We start from the raw sequence: 26,249 nt of genomic DNA on the forward strand, positions 1-26,249 counted from the left end.
GCCGCGGAGCAACTAAGCCCGTGAGCCATGGCCGCTGAGCCTGCGTTCTAGAGCCCGTGAGCCATAACTACTGAGCCTGTGTGCCACAACTACTGAAGCCTCCATGCCTAGAGCCCATGCTCCACAACAAGAGAAGCCCGTGCACCGCAACAAAGAGTAGCCCCCGCTTGCCACAACTAGAGCAAGCCCGGGCGCAGCAACGAAGACCCAACGCAGCCAAAAATAAATAAATAAATTTATGAAAAACAAAAACAGGAGCACATTAGCATTAGCAGGTTTTGGGTTTCCTCTCATCGTTAGTGTATTGCTTTCATTCCTAAGGACCTAAAAAATTGGAAACCACTCCACTTACCAGGAACACACTTTGGAACGCGGATCCGGGGGAAGCTGTTTTTTTCCGCAGACACTTTCATGACTCCGGTTTCCACAACAGCAGGCACTGATGGCTCTGCCAAGTTGCTGGAGAAGGGCACCTTATCTGCAAAGTCACGAATCCAAATGGGCCCCCATTGGCAAGGGTGGAAGGAAGTTGTTTGGCTTAGCTTCTTGGGGGATCAGAAGATTGGAAGTTCTGGTGGGGGGACTGCAGGTACCTTGCTGTCCCTTGGCACAACGTCAGGGGAAAGAAAGGTTGCTGGTAGCTTCTCAGAGCTACCAGTTGGGGCTGTGCAGAGCATCTTAGTAAATGCCATTTTGGTTGCAAATAACAGAAACTCAAACCGGCTGAAGCAAAAAGGGGACATCTATGGGGAAGAAAAGACGGCTCCTGCCTGTCCAGACTCCTCAGCTTTGCTTGCCCTTTGATGCTCTAACCTTCCTCATTTCCTTTCAGTAAACTCTTTTTCTGTTTAAGTTAGCCACAGGAGATTTCTGTTGTTTGCAACCAGAGAATCTTGAGTGATACAAAAAGTCCTAGTGGAACCCAAGGGCAGGCCTTGGAATGGGCCTTTCCAAGGAAAGAAACCAGGAACCAGAAAGTCATCAGGAATCAGGGCAACTTTTTGCATCAGTTGGAATGCCTTCAGCTTTAAACAACAGAGACCTGCGCGTGGGTAGATTGTAAAAATTTGGAGCCCCTCCCAAATGAACTCTAGCCATGTGGCTTGCTTTGTCTGATGAGATGTTGGCAAACACAAGGCAGGTGGAGACTTGAAAAGTGTGCTTTGGGGCTTGCTCTCTCCTGTTGCTCTTGGAAACCTGTACCCACCACACGTGGCCTGGTCTGGCCTGCTGGGTGATGAGGGACCACACCAGGCAGAATCAGACATCCCAGCTGAGGCCTTTCTAGACCAGGGTTTCTCCTTCTCGGTACTATTGACATTTTGGATCAAATAAGTCTTGGTTGTGGGGAGCTGTTCCGTGCGCTGTAGGATGTTTAGCAGCATCCCTGGCCTCTACCCCTAGGTGATAGTATCACCCCCACCCCGGTTTAACAACCAAAGTGTGTCCAGACATTGCCAAAGGCCCCCTGGGTGGCAAAATCACCCCCAGTTGAGAACCACTGCCCTAACCCAGCCAATGACCAGGCAGGCATGTACACGAAGCCACCCTGAACTAGCCCCAGCCAAACCAACCGGACCAGTACAAGTGGCCAGCTTGACGCGTGGAATCATGAGAAATAAGAGTTGCCATTTTAAGTCACTAAGTTTTGCGTGGTTTGCTCCACAGCACAGACAGGTACATCTGACTACAGTGGCTTAAACTGATAGGGACTTATTTATTTATACAACAGGATGGACAGAGGTGGGCAGTTCAGGTACAGCTCAGAGCACAGTGGTGCCACTAGGCTCCCACCCAGACTTCTCATGTCTTTCTACTCCATTGTCCTTTGAGGTGGGCTTTGGTCTCTTGCTTGTTACCTGGTGATCCCCAACACGGCTGCTCCAGGTCCAAGTCTGAGCTCCAGGAGAGAAAAAGGAGACAAGGCAAAGGGACAAAGAGAAAAACTTTCTCCTAGCAAAGCCTTGTCTTTAATTCCAGAAGGGAAGTCCTGCCCAGGGCCTTCACCTGCATGTCATTGGCCAGAACTGAACAACACAGCCAGGTCTAGCTGCAAGGGAGGCTGGGAAATGAGGGCATTTAGCGTGCTGCTTATACAGTAGAGGGAGGCAATGACTAAGGGGCTTGTAGTGTCTGCTGTACTGTCTCTCTGGGGGTCGTCTTGGTTTCTTCTTCTTTTTTTTTTTTTTGCCATGCTGTGTGGCTTATGGGATCCTAGTTCCCTGACCAGGGATTGAGTCCAGGCTCTTGGCAGTGAAAGCGCAGAGGGGACCGCCAGGGAATTCCCTGGGTCTTGGTTTCTTGTCTCTACTTGTTGCTTATCTATCCTGGCCATCTCTTTCTAAGACTGCCTTTGTTTCTCCAAACACAGTGGGAGAAATGGCCACCCCAGCTGGGAACTGCATCAATACCTTCAGCTCCGGACCATTAATGACGCTGTGTGGTAACTCCGTGTCCCACTTCCAAATATCAAGGGCACAGGTGCTGATTGGCCCAGCTTGGGTTAGAAGAGAAACCTGATTGGTCTGGCTTGGGTAGACTATCTACTGATCAGCCAATCAGGTGTGGCTAAGAGCAGCAGTAGGTGGGGTAAACCTGGTTGGGGAATGTGCATTCTTAGAGAAAGGGGTGTGTGGCTGAGGAGACATCTAAAGAACCATCTAGTTCAAGGAGTGGAGAAAGGAAATTGCCATTGTGGGTTGCAATGTTGATATGATACAAATTAACACGTCCTCTGAAAGACCTCGAATACAGTGGAGTCACATAGGCATTACATTTAACTTATGCAAATTCAAATATTTGTATTCAACCAGAGTATTTTTTTCCCCGCACAATTTGGCTTCCAAACGTGAGCCAGCTGCCTAACTACTGCCTGACCAAGTGATCTTTCCTGGTGCTGGAGATGGCTGTTTTGGATTTGGGGATATGGTACAGTATAAGTAATATGTTCTTTATGGAAAACTGCTGGGATTTTCAAGATTATTTTTAAGGTCAGGTGATGCTCACCCTTCTCACTGTGTAAGAAGTACCTTTAGTGGAAGATCATGCAAATAATTTTTCCCATTTCCTTCTAGTTTTAATCAGTATAAAGAATGCATTTGGTTTTAAAATATCAAAATATTTTTATTGTGGCTTTTTTTTTTTTTTTTTTTGCGGGCCTCTCACTGTTGTGGCCTCTCCCGTTGCAGAGCACAGGCTCCGGACGCGCAGACTCAGCAGCCATGGCTCACAGGCCCAGCCGCTCCGCGGCATGTGGGATCTTCCTGGACCGGGGCACGAACCCGTGTCCCCTGCATTGGCAGGCAGATTCCCAACCACTGCGCCACCAGGGAAGCCCTATTGTGGCTTTTTAAAAATAAAAAATAAATGATATTCATGACTTCTGGCTCTTCCTTCTGTTTTGTTTGGTGGCCTTTGGCCATACAAGAAAGGCAGGGAGAGAACAAATGGCTGGAGAGAAGGCAAAAATGAGGGTCTCTTCGAACACCATGGGAAAGGGGTGTGTCCACCTGGGCAGTGTGTGCTCTTTGATGACTGGGTACTTGGTCTGTCCTGATGGCCTGGGACTTGACCTACTGGGCTGTCTTGGTGCGGCAGAATGGGCAACGTGAGATGGAGTTAGAAACCTGGGTTCCAGACCCAATTCTTGAATTTACTAGCTGTGTGACTTTAGATGGGCCATTTAACCTCTCTGGGCCTCAGCTTCCTCATTTGTAAAATGGGGAACATAATGCTATTTACCTCCCAGGGCTTGGGAGAGGATTAGATGAGAAGTGTTTTGAAAACCGCAGAACGCCATATAAACATGACTCAGTGTTATGGAAGCGATAAAACAGGTTGATGTTCAAATTTATTATAATAAATTCAGATATAAATGCACTATACCATGGCCCCAACAGCCCTGAGGTTACCATTCTGTCCTGTGGCCTCAGTACACGCCCTGGGTTTTCTCAACTGCGGGTTTCTCGGAGCTCCTTGGAGGTGTGACATTTGGGTTTGTCACTACCCAAACACATAATTGTATCTACCGGGCCTAGGAGTCTGAATTTCAAACTTATTCTTCATACGCCTGAGTATGTTTACATTCATAATATCTGTGAAAAGAACCCCTCTCCTCACACACTCCAAAATACAGTATTGTGCAAAATACCAGTCTAGGAAGAAACACACTAGGGTAGCAACCTTTAAAGTCCTAAAAAGGCATCTTAGTAGTTTGACGCAGAAGAGTTACACTGACTCACGGAGGATCACGCGAGGCCCAGCGGGACGACGTTTCTAGTTCCTTCCACCAGGTTTAGAAAACAGAAGGCTCTGGCTGGATTTGCTGGACGCTTCTCTCTTCAGCATCTCCCTTTCTTGGTCCATCTTTGGGGTGTCTTTTCTGGCTCCAACCTTCAACAAGCAAGAGCAACAAATGCCCAGACTCTATAATTGTAGGGAGATCCCCAAATATTTCTCAAATGGCATTTTTTTTAACTCAAAATAAAACCTTTGTTGTAAAAAATATTTATATACACACATAGACGTGAGCAAAACGAACGCAAAATGATCCACCATTATCACACTACCCACAGGTAACCTTATTCACATTTTGGTGTACACTCTTCCAGATACACAGATAACATTTTCTTCTTACATTTGCATCTTTTTTCGAACCAGGAGTTTCTGATTATAGGCACATTCATTGGGATGGACTTTCGCTCGAAAAGCTGTTACTGAATGGAATGCCTTATGTCTCTGATGTCTTAGGAGGGGAAAATGCAGGATACTCTAGGGGGTCGTCTAACCCTTTTCTGAGCACTACTCCTGGCTCCAGGCAGCCATGTGTGTGACTCTGTCCCTGGTCATAGCTGATCGGGCACTTGGCACGGGCTGGGCTTTTAAAATGGTCACTCCCAGGATTTGGAGTTATGGGCTCTAAGATGCTACTTGCTCCCTGGGCTGGTCCTTTGAACTGGGGGACCGTGAGGTCATTCCTTCCTGTCACATGACTGGAGAGAGCAGAGATCAGGGGAGCCATGCAGAGACACAGAGAGGAGATATGGCCTGTGTGTGTGCGTGCACATGCTTGTGTGTGTGTAAAAGAGATGATGCCTGAGATCTGATGGCTTACCAGTTCTATTTCGAGGCCAGGCTCTCTTTCAGCTCTCAGTTTTTATGAGGCACTCACCCCTATATCCTTAAAAAAGCCCCCTCCCTCTTTTTTTCTTTTTTGCGGTACGCAGGCCTCTCACTGTTGCAGCCTCTCCCGTTGCAGAGCACAGGCTCTGGACGCGCAGGCTCAGCGGCCATGGCTCACGGGCCCAGCTGCTCTGCGTCATGTGGGATCTTCCCGGACCGGGGCACGAACCCGTGTCTGCTGCATCGGCAGGCGGACTCTCAACCACTGCGCCACCAGGGAAGCCCCCCCCTCCCTCTTTCTGAATAGGTTTCTATTAATTGCAACCCAAGAATCTCACTCACACAGTTCTGTATGTACTACAGATGCCACTGTACCTTGCAAGTTTCTTCCCAGCAGGTTTCACACTGCCTTCCTGCAAGCTTTTGACTCCAACACATGCCCCTGGGGGAAGAGGGCTGGTGGGTAGTCAGCTGGTTTCAGCTGGTTTCAGTCAGGTGGTTTCAGCTCTGCCACTGACTGCGCGACCCTTGGTTTCCTCATCTGTCAAATAGGGACCAGAATGTCCTGTCTTTCTCAGGGGTTGAGAGGAGGTTCTGGGTGGATTTCAATGGAAGGGGCTGTTAGGACCATCTCCGTAGCTCTTTTCTCTTTAAGACAGGTTTAAAAATCATCTCCTGTGCCAGACCTGTGCCAGTGGCTGACTTGAATGTGTTGTGAGACTGCATTCAAAATCATTTCAAGGAAAAAAAAAATCATTTCAGAGTAAGAAAGGCTAACATCTCTACACTAGCCCACAAAGTAAATCTTGGCAGGAATGCCCAGTTAAAGGGAAAACAGACAGGAAATGTAGAAAATCTTTCGCCTCTAAACCACTTTTCCTTTGTATCCTTTTTTATTTGATTTTCAATAAAATTGCTGGCTCTGGGTGTTTCCCAGATGCCAGTGCCCTGACCCGGTGTGGGGCTGGCTGTCGGAGTTGGAGTCTGGGTGTTTGTTTAAAAATAAAGATTCCTCGGTCCCAGGGTCCCCCGAGCCCCAGGTCTGCCACGAGCTTGGGGTGGGAAGCACCACAGAGCAAGCTTTGGTCCCCTTTCTTGAGTGGGGGGACGGGGGCAGCAGAAGGCAGACGGGATGGCTGAACTGGGAAAAGGAAGAGATGGGGAATGGGAAACGTGAAAATGCAAGTGTGGGCCCGAGGCTTGGGGGAACCTGGCAAGGTCCGTCTTGAACCAGTGACCACAGGCAGCGACATGCGTTCAGCCTGAGTGTTTGGAACCACATGCCCCGTCCTTAGAAGGACAAGGCAGGGGTAGAAGCCCCTCATTTAAAGAACAACATCTAGATTGGAAATTTGGAAATTAACTGGAAATTAACTCAGGGCATACTGGAGTGGCTGCTTTGGGCATCTGCAAGCATCGGTTCTAGAAAGATCCCAGTTCATTCCCACACCACCTCAGGTCTTGGTTTTAAACATCCCCCTTTCAGGAAGGCCTCTCTTGGCCCTTGACCTGGGAGTGTGGGGGAGGGAGGTCCCTGTGAAATACGCTCCTGAGCTCAGTGCACTGGCCTTTGTCCTCAAAAAGCAGTTATTTAATCATTATATTCATTTATTTATCCCAGAATAAAACCCAGAAAGACAAGGAGTTTTGTGTGTTTCTTCATTGATCTAACCCAGTGTTTCCCACCCTTTTTTTCGGTATCGTTCTTCCCCTAAGGAGCCTTCTTAGGCATTTTTTCCTAATTGCTCTCACGTCCATAAAATTTGAATATTACAGAGAGCGCTGTGCATACGTCTGCGCTTTATATATTAAAAAAGTAGAGTTTTGGCCTTGCAGGGGTGATATGGCTCCCACTGAGAACGGGATTGAACCTTAACACCTGGACAGTACCCGCCATATATCGTAGGCTCTCAACAAATATATGTTGAATGAATGAGGGCTGGAATCATATCGTCTTGTTTATTCTTCTATCCCCAGTTTCTACCACAATATGTGGCCTAGACTAGGTATTCAATAAGTATTTGTCAACTAGAAGATTTCCCCCTTTAGCATATGACTGACAAACAATTATAGAGGACTGTTAGCTGCAATGGAAAAAATATATAAAATCAATGAATGGCATTTGGAGGACAGAAAACAAAAAACCAGAGGGTCTTAAAAAGGTAGGAGGTGTTAGTTCTGAAGCTTGTTAGAGATGGAGACTCTCTTACGAGTGGGTGAGACAGAGCAGATTTTACACGTCCCATCCTTTTCAAGGTGGTCCTGGTGACTCCATCCCCCGAAGGACTCCAGGCCCACTCTTGAGGAAGGAGTCGCCCAAGTTACACTTGGCAAGGAACCTGGAGGAAACCTTTCTGTACTGAGGAGATCCTAGACACCAAACTTCTAAGCTCAGGCTGGAGGGCAGGGAGAATGGGAAGCTGGCTCTTTGCTCTTAGCCGAAGCACCATGTGCCCCGCTTCTGTTAAGGCCAGAGGCAGCGTGAAGTTCCAGGGGGTCTCACATCTCAGAGAAGCACAATGTTCCCACAGCATCCGGGACCCATCCCAATACCTCCTCTGCCATTTTATATCCCCAGGTGGTCCTCAGACAAAACCTAGATGTAGGGTAGTTTCTGCCTCCTCCCAGCTCAATCGTATATGTGAATGAATAAGGAACAAACTTCCAGTCATTTCCACTTTGCAGGGTGGCAAACGTCTCAGATCAAGTGGGGCCCTCAGGATGCTCTCTATCCTCTTAACATGCTGCTCTGGGTAGTAACCACCTTCTGGTCTTAGCACAAGGATGCTGGTTGAGAAGCTTCTATTTTCCAAATATATCCCTCACCTAGAATATCTTCGTTTCTTCCCATGATAATGTGGTTGCCTCAGCATGACTGTGGCCTTTTAACAAACTTGAATGTCTCCTCTCTCATATTCAACCAAAATGTGTTTGGCTTTCAAGCTTCCTGAGAGCTCGCCTCTACTGTCTGCAAAGTGGGAACGTGGATTGGCTTAATTCCAGTTCCAGGGCTGATTTGTCAATGGCAATGTTTCAACATGTTCAAGATTTCATAGTCTTAATTCTCAACTTTTAAGAGAATTCTAGAGGATGCTTCCTTGAAATTTAAGAGAAATGCCACTGGAAATGTATCAGGTTTATTACCTGGAGGTTTATAACCTAAAGGAGGAAAAGCTAGCACTCACCTGGGTGTCAGGTCTGCACTAATTCCCAGCTCTCCTAAAGTCTCTGAGCCTCAGACATCTCATCTGTAAATTGGGTATAATAACAACACCCACCCCATAGGCTTGTTGTGAAGCTTAAATGAGATACTGCACGTCGAGTGTTTGGCTCTGTGCCTGGCACATGCCGAATGCCCAATACATAATAGATGTGGGATAACTGTCAACTGGGCTTCCTGCTGACGTTCTATGGTTTTCTCTCTTCTCTCTTCTGGCTCACCTGGAAATGTGAGTTCTGCATCTTTTGAGTTCTTCACCATCTCTACAAACATTCGTCTCTTTAACACAGAAAGAATATTGACAAAATTTAGCTTATGTTCTTCTTTGCCTTTTGCATCGGAGAAAAATGGATTTTTCTCAACTTTCAGATGCTACCCATTTGGATGGAATGTTGAGCCTTCCTAGGTGAGGAGGTGAGGATGGAGGTCTGCAGAAGGGGGTGCGGCTTTGGGGCAATGCTACACTGTCCTGCTGAACCTTTTAGGGAATCTCTGTTCCAGATTGCAGCAGAGAAGGAGGTGGTCAACCAAGAAGGCTATGAAGGATACTGTATTCTTCTTGGAGGACAGATCTGCTTTAGCTGGAAGCAGAGCCTCCTAGATCAGTGGAAGAGGCTGTAGATGTCCAGTGGCTTTCCACCCAGTGGAAATGTTGAAAGCCCCAGTGGCTAACCTCCCTGGCGGGGACTACAGGGGCCTGTTGGGAAGCCAGCATCACTGAAAATCTGGAGCTTGCCACTCCCCTGGGGTTTGATTACTGTTGCTGACCCTGATCTGCTCAAGGCCCCCCACCTCAGGGGCAGCTCATCAAAGAAAGAGCATCCCCTAGGCACTGGAGACACAAAAGTGAGAGGGAACTGGGGTCTCCCTTGCAGACTGACACTCCACAGGCGAATGTGCAGTGGTGTCAGGAAGGAGACTTTCTCCGAGAGCCCTGAGCATCCACCGGGGTCGCCAACCTGACTCCTACAGGGGCCAGGAAAGTAAAAGAAGTGGGTGAAGTGAGCTGGGGTGGTGGTGGACAGCAGCAAACACACGAGCCCAGTGCCTTTCTAAGGGGCCTGGAAGATGGAGGCTTGTGATGGTGGCTTGTGGGTCTGTGGGCCTAGGGTCGCCAGATCTTCCGAGTTTCCCAGGGAAGCTGGAAATCCAGAGTATTCCAGGAAACTGCCCTATTTTGAAATGTAACTTAAAAAAAAATCCCATGAGCCAAATGGAATATATCTGTGGGCTGCCATCTTGTGACACCTGCTTCAGAACCTCCCTGCTTGGTGTCTAGTTGGTGCTCAGTACATGTTGGAGGGGTTGCCAGATAAAATACAGGATGCCCAGTTAAATCTGAATTTCAGAATGAAGCCAACAAATTTGTTGGTGTGAATATGCCCCGTGTAATATTTAGGACATTTATACCGAATAGCTTTTGCTGTTTATCTGAAATTAAAGTTTAACTGGGCATCGTGTTTTTTGTTTGTTTTCCCCTAACTCTGGCAACCCTACTGGGTAGTCACAAAACTCATGGAGGAAATAAGGCTGTCTTTTGGGACAGGGCATAGGTGCTTACAAGACTCTTCCATTCTCCCAGAAGGATGCTAACTCTACCCTCAGAGGACTGTCTGTGAAGGCTGATGGACCCGTATTGAACTGACAGTTGCCATCCAGGCATTTTCCGTGGAGAAGGCCTCGAGCCTGCAGCCACTCAGTATTTATCACAAACTCAGTTGACACAGTCACTATCCAAGTTCCCAGATATTATAAAGCAGGGGTTAGTTTTAAACCAACAGCCTTCTTCTCTCCCACCCCATCCTGCCCCCCCCACTTTTGTTTTGCAGAACCGTTTATCCAAGCAAAATCCCATGAGGAACTTGGGGTATAAGATAATGGAGAGCTTCTCTGGTGGGAGAAAGGTGTGTGTGCTTTGAGAGTCACACCCTTCCATGGCACCCAAAGGCGCCAGGGAACCCCAGTTTGAACATTGCTGCAAAACTCCTTCCTGGATTAAGTTCAATCAGTGGGCAGCTGGGCACTGAAGGGCAGAGCCTGGCCCCTGTGCACCTGCTTTTCCTGAACTTTATTGAACTCACTGGGATGTGACGACATCAGTTTGTCTCAAGAGCTGTGCACAGATGTGGCCCAGCCAACACCGCGTTGCCGTTCTCAGGGGTGCTGTCCATTACATCACACAATGTCCTCTCTGGGGGAAAATCCAGTATTGTCTTTGTTCTGTGAACACTTCTGAGCAACACATCCCTCATATCTCACGGACGCTGTGAACACTGGACCACACTGGGTTTTCCATTTCCCATGGGCTGCCAGAAAGCCCACCAACAAATGGGGCTCCCCTTTGGCAGGTGAAGGGATCGTTAACATAGGCACTTTCATCCTTATTTCTGGCTCCATTCTGTACCACTTTCCCCCCTTCTTTCACCCACATACTTCCTTCTTAGGGCAGGGGTTCCTGGGATTCCCTACTCCCCCCCTTCTCCTTTTCTGATGATTTTGTCTCTATGTCCCCAAATCATTTAGCACCTAGGATGGTGGCACTGCCCTTCTGCCTTCTCTCACCTCCAGATACTGGGTCCCTTAGGTCGTTTGTTCAGGAAAAGGGACGGGGCAGGGGCTGGGGTGGGGGAGGGGAGGGCACTGGAGGTGTGTGGATGTTTCTTGGGCCGCCCACGCTGGCATGTACACTCCATAAGCTCTTACCCTTTGAAAGTAAGGTACCTACTTTGTGTCTGGCTGCAAGATCACAAAACCTCTTCACACCTGCCTCTCTTTCTCTTTGAAGGAACAGTTGCAAGGTGCTGCTTCTTTGGCATTTCTCTGTATGAGATCCTCTAAACGTTCCCGAGTGAAAATATCAGGTGAAAATATCAGGTTTAATGCATCCCCACCTGTTCCATTCGGGGACACACCTCTGAGGTTTCTAGGAGACGCTGGGATTCACTGCGATTGGTGGGCAGAAGAAGGGGGTGGGTGAGGGTCTTTTTCTTTAGCCTTCTTCTATCCGTATGCTGCATAGGCCTGGCCACATGGTTCTACTTTATCATTGTGGGCGGAAGAGCACCACCCCAAGCCCCTCCCATCCCACGCTCCTCCTACACAACATCTACCAATTGTGGGGCTTCCCTGGTGGCGCAGTGGTTGAGAGTCCGCCTGCCAATGCAGGGCACGTGGGTTCGTGCCCCGGTCCGGGAAGAGCCCACATGCCGCGGAGTGGCTGGGCCCAGTGAGCCATGGCCACTGAGCCTGCGCGTCCGGAGCCTGTGCTCCGCAACGGGAGAGGCCACAACAGTGAGAGGCCCGTGTAACGCAAAAAACAAACAAACAAAAAAACCACAAGTGGCACGGAGGAAGCCAGAATCTTGAGAATACCTGGGCCCAAGGAAATCTTGGAAAATAGTGAGTTAAATAGAATAGTGAGGATAATGACGATGGTAGGAGAGCATGTATGCTTTGTGGTCCTATGTGCTAAGGGTTTTGTATACAAGCTCCCATTGAATGGAAGGCTACGAGTTAGGCGCCATTTTTATTCTCATCTTAAAGAAGAGGGATCTGAGCTAATTAAGCAGAGGGAAGGTTACGGGGTTTTCCTGGCTGAGACCACAAGGCAAAGCGGTGGTCACGCCCCCTAGCCAGGACTTGATTGGCTGGAGGTTTGATTGGCAGGAGAGCTGAGCGGCTTCTCCTGCCGGAAGCAGCCGGTGCCCTTCAGCCTTTCTTACGCTTCAAGCCCTAAGAAAGGGTTTGCGTGCTTCTCAAGTGGCAACTTCTGTGCATTTAAAAATTTCCTATTGAAAATCCCAGCCTTAGCCCATTCACAAAAGGTATCTGGGTCCTTTCTTGGCCGTGGCCCTAGTCCTATTCACCAAAGAGAAGAGCGTGTCCCATAAGAGCTGCCGGCTTTGGGAGGACAGGGGAAGGCGTCAGCTGGCAGGAAGCTCCCTGAAAGAAATAGAGGAATCCCCACCCATCCATGAGCTGCCTATTCTTCCCCCTTAGAAACCGGGCTTGCCATGTGCCAGGCGCTGCAGGCATTTTGCCATTTAACCCTCCCGCTGCCCCACGGAGTAGGCCCCTTGTTAACAGTTTTGGCTGCTTTTGTTGAGGAACCTGCGATACAGAGGTCAAGCCACTTACTCAGGGTCATTCGGGGCAGCGGTGGGGCTTGACCTCTATTTGTTTGACTCCAAATCCGGCCTCTGAACTCTGAGAGGCACTGCCGGCTTCTCGAGTGATGTCGATTAGAGTGGGCACGGCCTGGGCCACGGTTCCCGTCCCTCTGCCACATGGACAGAGCCACAGACCCAGTTCTCTGTGAATGCCCAGCATTTTCCACCAAGTCTCATTTTCACAGCCAAAGGTATTAGTGTGGAAATACGACTTTTGATTCTTGAAAGTTCTGCTTGGTGAAGGGATGGTCAGACATTAAAACTACAAACTACATTTTTTTGGGGGGGGCAGTTCTGAAGCTTAAGATGTGTAATTTCATCTCAGTGCTTCAACCCTGCCACCTCTATGAACGGGTGAAGAGTTTCAAAGTTTTGTACAGGAGACTACAAAAACTAAGGCTCCTTGTGAAAATACTAAGTGTAAAACTTAGAAAAGAGGAATTCTATTTTCTGTTAATTTCTGCTTAAAAACAACGAAGATATACTCCCTGGAAGGAACTGATGCCAAGACAGATGTATACAAGTGCCCTTTAGAATCCAGCAAAACTTTAAAATTTATTATCGTTTTCTTCCTGACAAACAGGGATTTCTGACCACATATTAATAACAAGCCTGAAATGCACACCTGAGTCCTGGAGTAAAAACCCCAGGAACAACGGTGAGAGGTATACAAGGGGGCCACCCTGGTAAGGGAGACCCAGAAGGAAGGGGTGTGGAAAAGTGAACATGGGCTGGGGAGGGCAGCAGGTGGGGAGGGAATCCTGTTTCTGCCGCTTAGTAGCCAGGGAACGGTACCCTCTGTCAACTCAGCTTTCCCCTCTCTCTAAGGGGCCGACACTTGCCAGCATCCCTTGCGGGTTGATGGGAGAGATGAAGTGCGGTGTGGAGCAGGTGCCTGCCCCTTGGTAAGTGCTCAGTACACGACACCATCGGCGATGCCACGATCCTGGCTGTAGTTCATATACATCTTTCCCCCAACTGTGAATTCCACGAATTTGAAAGCTACTAGCTGTAGCTCTTCTGGGGACCGTGACACAGGTTCAACTTGGCCATTTCAGACCCTTCTCGGCTGAAGGATGTCTAGCGTCAAACAGGCTGGCACGTCCCTTGCACTGTGTTATGAATGAGGCAGTCCATGAATAATGCATGTGAAGCCTGATTATGTAAATCCTCAGGTTTTCAGTACATGACAATGGCTTTTTTTGGGCCCTTTGCTGTCCCATTCTGTGGTCTGGTGTCTCTGCTTTGGGGCCTAGCCTGCCAAGCCCTGGGGGTGGGGGGGGGCACTTCGGGGAGGGGTGAGCTCTCCAGAGGGCACATCAAAGGGAAAGTCACAGCTCTGCCACTGGCCCAGCTCTCCCTGGCATTGCTTGGTGTGAAAGGAAACTGCCTCTGCCTGAGGCAGCCCCATGACACACGCAGACTAAGGCCTGTGATGTTTAATTCAGAGCACTGAGTACTGGAAACACCGCATCCAGGCTCCCTCAGAGCAGGACAGCCACTTTTCATTTCTGGGGCTATAAGCCAGAGAGCCTGCTGTCTGGAAACCTACTGCCTGGAAGGTTTGCAGGATGGACGGCAGGCTTCTGCGAGGAGCTATCTGACCATCACCTCCTGGTTGAGGAGAAGGGCGCCCTTCTATGACCTTGGCCTCCTTAGAGCTCATGCAGGCAACACACACACACATACAAATACACACACGTGCAAACACACAGCACATACTCACATGTACACACATACACGCAAGCATGCGTGTACAAATACACAGCCCCAAGTCAGAAGGACTTGAGTACCGTTCTGGGTACTCAGAATAGCAAACCAAAATCTTTATTCTCAGAGAGCTTATTCATCGGCATATCCCTAGCACCTGGCAGAACAATGAAAGTAAGAATAGCCGCCTTTAAAAAAATTCGGGATGTTCACTAAACTTATTGTGGTAATCATTTCACGAGGTAGGTGAGTCAAATCATTACGCTGTACACCCTTAAGCTCAATACACTGCTGTATGTCGATTATGCCTCAGTAAAACTGGTAGAAAAAATAGTTATCTGAATAGAAAGAACAAGATAAGATACACGAATTATCAAAAGTTAAAAAAATACAGACGAGCTAGACTGTGAGTCTCAGAAAGCACTGTTCACAACAGTCAGGACGTGGAAGCAGCCCAAATGTCGTCGATGGAGGAGTGGATAAAGAAGATGTGGTACATATATACAATGGAATACAACTCAGCCATCAAAAAGAATGAAGTAATGCCATTTGCAGCAACGTGGATGGACCTAGAGATTATCATACTAAGTGAAGTAAGTCAGACAGAGACAAGTATCATATGATATCACTTATATGTGGAATCTAAAAAAAAATGATACAAATGTGGTTATTTACAAAACAGAAACAGACTCACAGACTTTGAAAACAAACTTTTGGTTACGAAAGTGGAAATGTGGTGGGGAGGGATAAATTAGGAGTTTGGGATTAACATATACACACTACTATATATAAAATATATAATCAACAAGGACCTACTGTAGAGCACAGGGAACTCTACTCAATATTCTGTAATAACTTATATGAGAAAAGAATCTGAATAAGAATAGATATATGTATATGTATAACTGAGTCACTTTTCTGTACACCTGAAACTAACACAACACTGTAAGTCAACTGTACTCCAATATAAAATAAAAATTAAATTAAAAACAAGTTTAAAAAAATAGAGGCAAGCTAGACTAGGAGTCTCAGAGAGGTTAAGCTAACACATATATATGGAATCTAAAAAAAAAAAAAAGGTTCTGATGAACCTAGGGGAAGGCCAGGAATAAAGACACAGATGTAGAGAATGGACTTGAGGACATGGGGAGGGAGAAGGGTAAGCTGGGACGAAGTAAGAGAGCGGCATGGACATATATACACTACCGAATGTAAAATAGATAGCTAGTGGGAAGCAGCCACATGGCACAGGGAGATCAGCTCGGTGCTTTGCGACCACCTAGAGGGGTGGGATGAGGAGGGTGGGAGGGAGACACAAGAGGGAGGGGATATGGGGATATATGTATATGTAGAGCTGATTCACTTTGTTATACAGCAGAAACTAACACAACACTGTAAAGCAATTATACTCCAATAAAGATGTTAAAAAATAAAAAAAGAAAGAAAGCTGCCTGAAGTCACACAGTAAATGGTAGAACGAGTCTAAACCTAGGTCTGCCTAATGCTAAAGCTATTCTGACACCTTCCTTTGCATCGGCGAATGCATTCTGTGCTACCTGGATCCCACTAGGACCTCAGGTGGCTGCTTCTAAAGGGAGCTGAGGGGCAGCCTCAGAGGCTCTGCTCCGAGCGGGGACCTCTCACCTCCTGCTGCCTGATCGCCCTGTGGACCCTCTTCTCCTGGTGCAGCCGCTGTTCCACGCGCTCCAGGGCCTCCTTCAGCAGCGCCTTTTCTTCGGCCTCTTTGTAGATGTCGTCTTCCAGCTTTGCCACCTGTGACTGGTACATCTGAACCGACACTTTGCTCTGCCTGAGCACACAGGAGAGAAAAGTCTCTTTTCCCCTCATCTTTCTCAACTCACCACCAATGCTCCCGACCTGGGAGATTCTCAAAACACTTATATATATGCCTAACTTAGCGGTTTCATTACAAGTGGGGGAGAAGGATGAAGATTTGGGGAATAGAGGGCAGAATAAATAGCCCATTGGCTGTGGAAGTGTAGCATGAAGGTGGCAAAGGTTATGCTACCAGCCCCTCCCAATTTCCCAGAGAGGGTGGGGGAGCTGATACCACTGAAAATATGATGGAATTATGAAAAGCACACACATGGTGAAACATCAGACACATTCATAAAAGGTGCACCTTATTCCTTAAGAGAGAGTAGGGTACTTTAACTGCTGCTTTCTTGCCCAGAGACTTGGGTCCATCAGGCCCTGAGTCACCATCCCGCCTCCCCCCTCCACACCCAGGCCTCTGTCCTCTTGTCCTGGTCCCTACGGGTCTGCAGCTGCCCCGAGGTTTAGCCTGGAGAATGGAGGCCTGGGCCTTTTGCCGGGGACACGGGCCGTACCTGAGCTGTTCAATGTCTTTCTCGTATCGCCTCAAAAGCTCTTCTTTTCTCTCCAGCTTGTTCTTGAGTAGGGTGATCTTATCAAACACCAGGTCGAGGTCTCTTTGTCGAAGCTGGTTGACCTTCTCCCTCTCTTTTGGGGAGAGGTGTTTCATGGACACGTGACCTGACATATCTTTGATATTCATCAGACTCCCGAGGGTTTTGCTCATATCCATGTACTACGAGAAAGCGTTTCGCAGGTAAGAGGCCTGGCCCAAGACCACTGGTGGCCACTTTGAGGAGGCAAACGTCTAATTCTGTTTCATTCATTTTCTGCAATTGCAGAGAAGAAACACATGCTTTGCAAATGAATGCATTTGGGGCTTTTAGTACGACTTTCATTTTCCCCGCATCCATTTACACCATGCCTTTTTGAGAATTGGGGGGCGGGCGGGAGGGGGAATGACAACAGACATAAACATTCACTCTTACTACCCAGTCTTCCAAGGAATTTGGCTGTGCAATTTCCAGCCCATGCTGGGATAGTAGATGGGTCTCGTGGAGCTACTGTAACAAATAAATATGTATGTGGGGTTGATGTTTAAACCATTTGCAGGGCACGCAGGTTTGGACAGGAGGGGACTGATGCTGGGTGTACCTACCAGCTTTTCACTAAGATCTAAAGCCTCAGCCGCATCCGTTTTCCCTAACTTCTCAGTGGCCATGATGGACCCTGGGCTGGAAAGGCCATTTTGAGGCTGAAATAAAAAGAAAGAAAAAAAACTCTCTTGGCATTCCATTATGATTTTCTACATCCAGAAGAATAACCCAAAGAATAATGGAAGAACTGGAAAGTTACTAAAGAATAATTCGAGAGGGTTGATTTTTTTTTAACATCTTTATTGGAGTATAACTGCTTTACAATGGTGTGTTAGTTTCTGCTGTATCACGAAGTGAATCAGCTATACATATACATATGTTCCCATATCCCCTGCCTCTCGCGTCTCCCTCCCACCCTCCCTATCCCACCCCTCTAGGTAGACACACAGCACCGGGCTGCTCTCCCTGCGCGATGCAGCTGCTTCCCACTAGCTATCCATTTTACCTTTGGTAGCGTGTGTGTGTATATATGTCCATGCCAAGAGAGTTGGTTTTAAATCCAGTCTGACTCTGTGAACTGCTTTCTTTATGACTGTGTTCCTACCCCTTCAGAGCACGACTGCCTTTGAAATGATGCATCGCTTGTGCCATTCTTTGGCCACTGTCTCGTCTGTCTTCCCTTTAGGCCAGTGGTTCTCAACCAGGGGTGACTCTGTCCACCCTACCCCCTCCAGGACATTTAGCAATGCCTGGACACATTTGTGGTTGTCATAATTGCTGCTGGCGTCTAGTGGGTAGAGGACAAGGATGCTGCTAAACACCCCACGATACACAGGGCAGTCTCCCAAACAAACAGTTACCTGGCTCAAAAAAATCAGTACCGCCGATGTGGAGAAGACAAGCTCCAGAGAAATGGGGACCATGTTGCCTTTGCTCACTATCCCCCTCCTTGCGCCCAGCATGGCACCTGGCACCGAGTGGTGCATAGTGGGCATGTTTGTTGAACGAACGAATGAAGGTTAAGTAGAAAATAGCCTCCCTCCTTTTTATTAAAGGAATCTCATTTCTATGCAGCGGAAACCATACCCTCACAAAATTTGGCCAAACCTTCTCCTACCTCTGGAACCTGGTGGGTGGGCGTCACTTCAGACCCTTTCCAGAGCCAATGCAGACAGTATTTGCAGCTGCATCTCCCTAAGACCCCAACCAGCCAGCTGGCTGCTGGAAGCCCAACTGACTGCATGGAAAGGCCACCAGACTGAATAGGGGGCCTGATCTCAACGACTACAAACAACCATAATAAGCCTCCTTAAAAAATAAATTGGCTTTTAATGCTTGCCACGAGCATCTCTTAGCCCTAGCATTTGTTGGCACTACCCTGAAAACCTCTGAGATTAAAAAAAAAAAACTACAAAAATATAAAGGCCCCCAAAGTGACTGTGATAGATAAGAGTGGACATATTTGTCTATGTATCTGTGGAGATGAGAATAAAAGAGGGCATCTGAAGATGACAATAAACCGGGCAGATCTGCTGCAAAAAGAACCTGAGATGCTGCTCAGTGGCTTCAGCTACCCTGAGCTGCATCCTCTGTACCTCTCCAGATTCCCCCTCTTTTCCTGAGGGGAGGGTCACTAAGGAAGAGCCTGGGCTACAGGATCCAATCACACAGTCCCCACCCGGTCTCTGCAGGCTAGCAGACAGACCACCAGGGACACACCCATGGCTTCTTCAATCATTATTCTGTGACCTTGGGTGAGGTACTTGACCTCCTGAAGCCTTAATTTTTCTTATCTGTTAAATGGGGACAATAATAGTAACTATGACACAAGGCTGCTACGATGGCTAAGTGAGATAGGGCATGTAGCCGGCTGAGCTCAACGCCTGGCACACAGTAAGCAGTTAACAGATGTCAGCTATTCTTCCTCCTGCTCTTTCGTTTAATTACTGCCAACCTTGGAGGCTTGAGAGTTGGGAGGTTTCCTGCTCTGTGGTGTCAGCGGTGGGATGAGGGCTTGTTGCCGAGGGGAAGGTAAATCTTGGAAGCAGGATCATCAGGATGTGAGATCCAGCTGAGCTCCCCACCTGGAGATGGTCCCTCTACTCCCAACCTCAGAGAAGGAAGGTTCAATTTTATCAGGAAAACCAACACGTTTCTGAAGACTCACATCTCTAGACGTGTGAGCAAATGTCTAGAAAAATGGTAGGAGAAAATGCTGGTACAGATAGGATGGCTTTATTATTTTTTTCCAAAAGCTGGTTTAGACCAGCTGCCGCAGCAAGCCACACCCAGCAGGTCCTGTGATTAATGCTGACCTGAGCTGTCCATTGTCATGTGTCAATCAAACACCCGATCAAGCATCCATTTAGGATACAGGGCACCTTCAACCTAACAATCAAATGACTTCTGAAAATCCTGGCAAATACGAACTATGCTCCCTAAGAAAGGAAGCTTTTCTTGGATAATACTGTTTAATAATAGTAACTACCATCTATTGAAGTGCTCACTATGGTCTGGGCACTGGGATAAGCACTTTACATAATTGTCTCCTTTAATTTTTCCATCATCATTTTACAGCTGGGAAATGAAGTCCCAGAAAGGTTAGGAGCCTGCCCAAGGTCACAGAGCTTGCAGAGCTGGGATTAGGACACAGATCTCTGATTCTAGAACTTGTGTCTTCTTAATCATCATGGCTCCCTTCTGCTGCCCTTTATGTGTTCATGTTTTTCAGTTTATAGCAAAAAGCAAATGTTAGGCAAGCTCGTGACATAATGTTGTACATTAGCTTGTTGAATATTGTCTGCAGAATATAACATGTGATGTGAAAAGGAGGGCCCAGAGGTTGACCTGGCCAACATCAGTGCAATGCTACATCATGCTGTACATGATGGGAAGCCGCCTTTCTATTCAAACATTGGACCGCTGGTACGGCCAGGCACCGACCAGTCCATACAGGTGCTAGCTCATCAGGGAGGACCTGGCCTCGAACCAATGATGTATACAGTGATGCCAGGGCACACGGCTAGTGTCTGTCCTCATGCCCACCCTCTCCACGTGTCAGTCAGTGCAGAGACAAATTTTCTTTGGTTACCGCTCGGATCTCTACTCTTGAAAAAGTTGGCAAGTCAGGTTTTACATCCCATATTTTCTGAACATTTTTTTCCATCCCGAGGGTCTTTAAGTCTAGAAATGATCCATCCATGTGGTCTTTATGATCTATAAAAGAAATAATTTACACTCAAAAGGAAGGCTCAGGAAGAAGTTACTGCATGTAAAAATCACAGCTGCTATTTACTGGACACTTACCACAGGCCAGTACTAATTACCTCACCATCCTCCCTTGGCAGGTGAGGAATCAAGGCCCAGAGAGGTGAAATGACTTGTCCAAGGCCACACAGCTAATATGAGGCTGCAGCCTCACAGGGCTGAGGCACTGAGGGTGAACCTTCGGCCACAGGTATGAGGATGGACTTGAACCCAGGATTCTGTGTCCTAGCCCAGTGCTCTACCCAGCAGCAAGCTTGGTTTCTTGAAAGCCCTATTCCCTCTACACAGGGTATTTATCCTGGGAAGTTCCCCAAGGTTGGTCCTTGCACAGCATCAGTCTATGAAAAAGTTTCCACTGGGCCACAGTGAAATCAGAAAAAGAAGGACAAGGTTGTGAGTTTTTCATGAAATCCTGTTTATTTAATATCAAGGCCTGCTCTTGACTCTGAGATCATGTCTGCCCAATTTTTTTTTTCCTGCCCATCTTTTTTTTTTTTTATAACTATGTCCTTTTAGTTATGAAATGATGGGGATAGAAGATGGTGGTCCTGGCAAATTGGTCAGTCCCCAAAGTGAACCCTCAAGTCTGGGGCCCACGGCTCTCAGCACAGAGCGGGTGACTAGGAAGGAGGAAACTTACTTGACAAGCTGGCCTTCTCAAGTTCTTTAATTCGCGCACGAAGCTCGGATAAGGCCTTTTTCTGACGCTGAATGACTTCCTCATGTCGGGACCCTTTGCACTTGGCCCCTAGATCACTGAAGGACTGCTCCTGTGGCCAGAATGGTGAGGACAGCAGCTTTATCAGGGATCAGAATCTCCCTCTCTTGTATTTGAAGAAACATGAACAAATCATGGATTAGCAGAAACCCTGTCACTTACCTAGTACCTTGGAAAATATCATTAAGGGGCTTCAGCAGAGAAGGAACTTAAAAATTTCATTTCAAATACAAAGTCACATCTAGGAAGATTTCCAACTTTCCTACCTACTTAGCATCACTATAAATAAGAGATCCCCTCTATGTTCCATCCCCATGTTTTATTTCTCTTTTTCTTCTAATATTCTTCTAAGCTTGGGTTTCCACTTGTTGTCATTCTGGTCTCATCTCTGAATAATCACATCAAATTCGCTCCTGGAGGGGCATTTTTTATTTTTGCCTGCACCGTGCGGCATGCGGGATCTTAGTTCCCTGACCGGAGATCGAAACCGTGCCCCCTGCAGCGGAAGCGCAGAGTCTTAACCACTGGACTGCCAGGGAAGTCCCTGGAGGGGCATTTTTTAGGTAAGAACATGTGATATTTTCTTCTTAGCTGGTAATAAGGATGGTGGTTTAATATTTACTCGAGGGAATTTGATGGGCGGACTCCTGGCTGGTCTGCAGAAAGGAAAACACTCCTCTGAGACTCCTGGACTCTCTGGAACAGTGTGGTCCAACAGAACTTTCTGCAACAATGGAAGTATTCTCTATCTGCACCATCCAATATGGTAGTCACTAGCCGTGTCGCTAGAGTTGGGTTTACAAAGGGCACAGACAAGGAAAGGTCTTCTTCATCTCTTAAGGGTCATGCACATATTCTCCCCTTTGAGAATAGGAAGAATGCGGGTTTCTTCCTCCAGAAAAATTCACGTACAAAAATTTGCAGACAACTTCTGGAGCTTCAGGGACCCCCTGAAGCCCTGTCGTAGACTCCAAATTAAACAGCGCTTCCCTAGGGTAAGTGATTCATTCATCCACTCATTCATTCATACCACAAAGGTTTATTGAGCACGTCTATGTGCCATGCCTTGCTCTAGGCTCTGGGGACTTAGCAGTGACTAAAACTGGCAAAATCCCTGTTAGCATAGATTCTGCATCCTAGTGTGAGCAGACAGACAATACATAAGATAATCATGGAAAATATATGGTGGACAGTGATAGATATTAAAGAAAGAAACTGGAAATGGGATGGGGTGCTGGGAATGGTCTTCAGATATAAGTACTGTGGCTAGGGAAGGTCCCAGTCAAAATGGCGAGAAAGGGAAGAAACTGACAACTTGTTTGTTTTATCACAATCTTATGACAATTTTGGTTCAGAGAGACAGTGCTCACCAGACACTGTTTAGGCACTAGGGAGAGATCGGGGAACCAGGCAGAAAGCTCTGCTGCTGGGGGCTCATTGCTATGGGGCAGACACACCAAACAAGCAGAAAGACATGTTCAAATTCCAGAAAGTGATAAATGCTACCAGGAAAACAAAGCAGAGAAGAGGGAAAGGGACATTTATTTGCTCTTCCTTCCTTGATTCATCAAATGCTTATTGAAGGCCCATGTGACATGTGCCAGGCCGCATGCTGGCCACGATGGGCACAAGGCTCATGGCCTCGCTCGGGGAGCCCAGCAGGGCCGTCTGAGGTCCTCCTGGGGCCACACTTCTCACCCCACGTCCCCACCACTCATTCCTTCATTTCATTCAGGCTCTGCTCCTGGTCTTCTCCTGGGAGGCCCCCTCCCACACGCTACTCTACCCCGAATCCTGCTGTATCTTTCCTCGGAGCGTTCGCTCCCGCTGGACATTTTGTTCGACGTTGACTTGTTTATTGCCTGTGTCTCTCCTCTTCCAGAATGTGGGCTCTGTGAGAGCAGAGTTTGTCTCCGTTGTAGACTGTGCTATTCCCAGGGCCCAGCCTTATTCCCCGGGCATAGTAGGGGCTCAAGAAATACGGAGCCGGAAGGGGTCTGCCCCAGTGTTCCTGCTGGGACCAGGGCTCAGTCCCTGAGAGAAGGGGGCACTCTACCCCCGGCTGCACTTAGTAGGACCTTGATGGAGCCTGACCCTGGCTACAGCCAGCTTACTTCCCAGGCTCTTTCTACACTGGCCTCCCTCTCTTTGAGGGTGTATGTTTGCCTTGGGAGTAAACACCAGGAATGTGTGTGTGTGTGTGTGTGTGTGTGTGTGTGTGTGTGTGTGTGTGCACATGCTGGAGGCTGGAGAGGAGGAGGTGGGCAGGGGTGACCGGCCTTGGGGGTGGGGCAGCCGCAGTAGCCGGGCTTGGTGACAGCCCTTCCTCTGCCTGCAGAGCTCGCCTGAGCCCGATGTGACCCTTACTCATGGCTCTTCTGGGAATTTGTTTATTTAGAGAAGATGGAGATTCTTTCTCATACAATGCTTAAGCCCTCTGACCCACTCTGGTTTAGAAAGCAGGAAGTAGCCTGAGTGTGGAAAGCCGTTCTGAGAAAGAAAAAATCCTTTTTACTTTTATCTTGCAGCCTCCCTCCCCCATCTTCCTCAACTAACCCCTCCTCGTCACAGAAACTAAAATTCACAGGCCTCTGGTCAACAGTCCTTTCCAGCAAACACGTGCAGAGTCGCAGGGGGTCTGGTGTGGGCAGGGACCCTGAGCATCCTCCCCTGAGCCCAGCACAGGGCCTGGCATACAGCAGGTGCTCAATAGTTGTTGAACGTGTGAATGAATATGGGCTGGGTCCTGCACAAAGAGCTTGGATTCCGACAGGAGTGAGACCTGCTTCCGGCCCCATGGAGCTCACAGCTGCGGAACCCGCTGCAGCCCCATCGCCAGGTGGCCCTAGTAACGAGGAGACACCTCTGCTAAAGTTCTCTGGATGGTGATTGTTGCCAGGGCCGGAGGGCTGGGCCACTGAGCCCTTTCCTTCACGCTGCGGGCGGCCCTGGCTCACTGCTCTTTGGCAGGGGAAAGGCATCTTTGAGAAGGCAGGAAGGCAAGCTGACACATTTGGCCCTGTCTCCAAGTGAAAGTCCAAAGCCCATTACTGAAACGCTCTGCTCTCTAGTTTCACAAAGCAAAGGAGATCCTTGGACTCCAGGAAACCCGGGGCCTCGAGGAAGCGCCATACCCATAGTCAGCCGCCCATGTACAATGGGGAGCATCACAGCCCCTGCCACGGGGACAGATGTGAGCGCCACCATTGAGGACTGCGTGGTGAAGGCTGCTCTCGCTCTAAGACATGATCCCTGTGTGCTGCACCGCTGGGACTTCCAGGCACGCAAAGGCCTCTGCGCAGAGGTTGCCAAGAGTCAGCCATGGAGTGTAAGTGGCATGGCTCTTTGGGAAGGCAGTTTGGCCATACCAAGCACAGTTTAGGCTGTCCTCTGGACATCTCGGAATCACATCTAGGAATTTGTTCTACATACTTACAAGGATATTAACTATAGCAACGTGTGGAAGTAGAAACAAATGTCCATCAATACAGGACTGGTTGGATAAAAGGGACATGATGGAATTCATTGCTGCCGTTTAAAAGGATGAGGTAGATCTTTACATGCTTACTTGACAATATGCCCATTAAATAGTCTTATGTGAGAAAAAAATAGTTGCAGAATATATGCAGCTTGATACCATGTTTTGAAAAAAACCCTATTAAATAAATATATGTATATGTAAGTTTGCGCGTGTTTGTGTGTATAAATTCATTTCTCAACAACCCCATGGGGGGGTGGTGACTGGTATTACTCCCACTTCCCAGATGAGGGAATTGGTACTCAGGTGCATCCTTGAAGTCACAGGGTTTCTGAGTGGAGGAGTCAAGATTGGAATCGAATCCAAGCCTGACCTTCAACCACTGCACAATCCTGACTGTATGAGCACGTGGTGGTTTCTGTGAGGAAAAGGTCTGATGGCACACGTGCCAAGCTGCTGATAACATACATTTCACATAAGCAAGTAATATTTTTGGAACTTAAAATGAAGATGTTTACAAAAGCAAAGAAAGGGGCTTCCCTGGTGGCTCAGTGGTTAAGAATCCGCCTGCCAATGCAGGGGACACAGGTTTGATCCCTGGTCCGAGAAGATCCCACATGCCGTGGAGCAACTAAGCCCGTGCGCCACAACTACTGGGCCTGCAGTCTAGAGCCTGCGAGCCACAACTACTGAGCCTGCGTGCCGCAACTACTGAAACCCGTGCACCTAGAGCCCGTGCTCCGCGACAAGAGAAGCTACAGCAATGAGAAGCCTGTGCACCACAACGAAGAGTAGCCCCCATTCGCCGCAACTAGAGAAAGCCCGCGTGCAGCAGCGAAGACCCAACACAGCCGCGCACACACACACACACACACACACACACACACACAATAATAATAAAAGTTCTCCTAGATCCCAAACTGCCCTCCTTCCCACATATATTCCTCCTGAAACATATTTCTGCCTCAGGGCCTTTGTAGTGGCAATTACCCTGCCTGGACCGCCCTTCCCCAGCTATGCCTTCTCATTCAAACTGGAACCTCACATCACCCTGTTAAAAAAAAAGCAAAAAAAAAAAAAGCACAAAGAAAGCCACTGCTGGGCTCTTTCTTAGCTTGTCTTTCTAGCTGCCCAGGGACAGGGCAGGCACTCACTTCCTGGCTGCTCAAGAAAATATCGGTGTGGATTGGTTCTATCTGCACCGAGATGTCACACATCTGGGTTGTGTTCCTGGGCTTCTGTTCCTTCTCCTTGTGCAGCTGGAGTCTGTGTTTCTCTTGGGAGGCCCTAGGGCAGAGAAGATGAGACACTGGGCAGCAGAGTCGTTGGCAGCATGAATTCCGGGAACCGTGAATTACCTTTGTACCCATGAACAGAATTGGAAAAGGGACTCCCATTTTTACAGGGAACCAAAATCTTTGAGCCTTCAAGTCTACTGCCCGAAGATTTCTAGGGAAATGAGCTTCGGGGGACTTAAGGCTATAGTGACCAGACAGGCAGGCCCCTACCCATCCTTGCTTCCTGCATTGGGTCTGCGGGACACTGCTGTGACATTCATGGCGGGTATTTACTGTGTGTCTGCTGTTTCTAACACTTACTATTTGTCAACCCTTCTATTTCTCATAGAAGTCCC

General features: G+C 48.0%; 1 protein-coding gene across 1 annotated transcript in view; it reads right to left on the reverse strand.

Annotated features, from left to right (window-relative positions):
* Positions 1-3,661: 3,661 nt before the first annotated feature.
* Positions 3,662-26,249, reverse strand: part of FHAD1 (forkhead associated phosphopeptide binding domain 1) — a 136,506-nt gene continuing 113,918 nt past the window's right edge. Inside the window, 10 exon segments of the mRNA XM_089900795.1 lie at positions 3,662-4,392; positions 8,563-8,586; positions 8,588-8,620; positions 11,105-11,188; positions 15,868-16,030; positions 16,572-16,792; positions 17,216-17,311; positions 20,245-20,369; positions 21,061-21,190; positions 25,771-25,903. Of these exon segments, the coding sequence (XP_089756921.1) occupies positions 4,276-4,392; positions 8,563-8,586; positions 8,588-8,620; positions 11,105-11,188; positions 15,868-16,030; positions 16,572-16,792; positions 17,216-17,311; positions 20,245-20,369; positions 21,061-21,190; positions 25,771-25,903 (1,126 nt within the window). The 3' untranslated portion in view covers positions 3,662-4,275.

The sequence above is a fragment of the Delphinapterus leucas genome, chromosome 1 (assembly GCF_059928025.1).
Source record: "Delphinapterus leucas isolate spDelLeu-1000000601 "Yukka" chromosome 1, BTC_Dleu_Yukka2, whole genome shotgun sequence".
In the NCBI taxonomy this organism is placed as follows: Eukaryota; Metazoa; Chordata; class Mammalia; order Artiodactyla; family Monodontidae; genus Delphinapterus; species Delphinapterus leucas.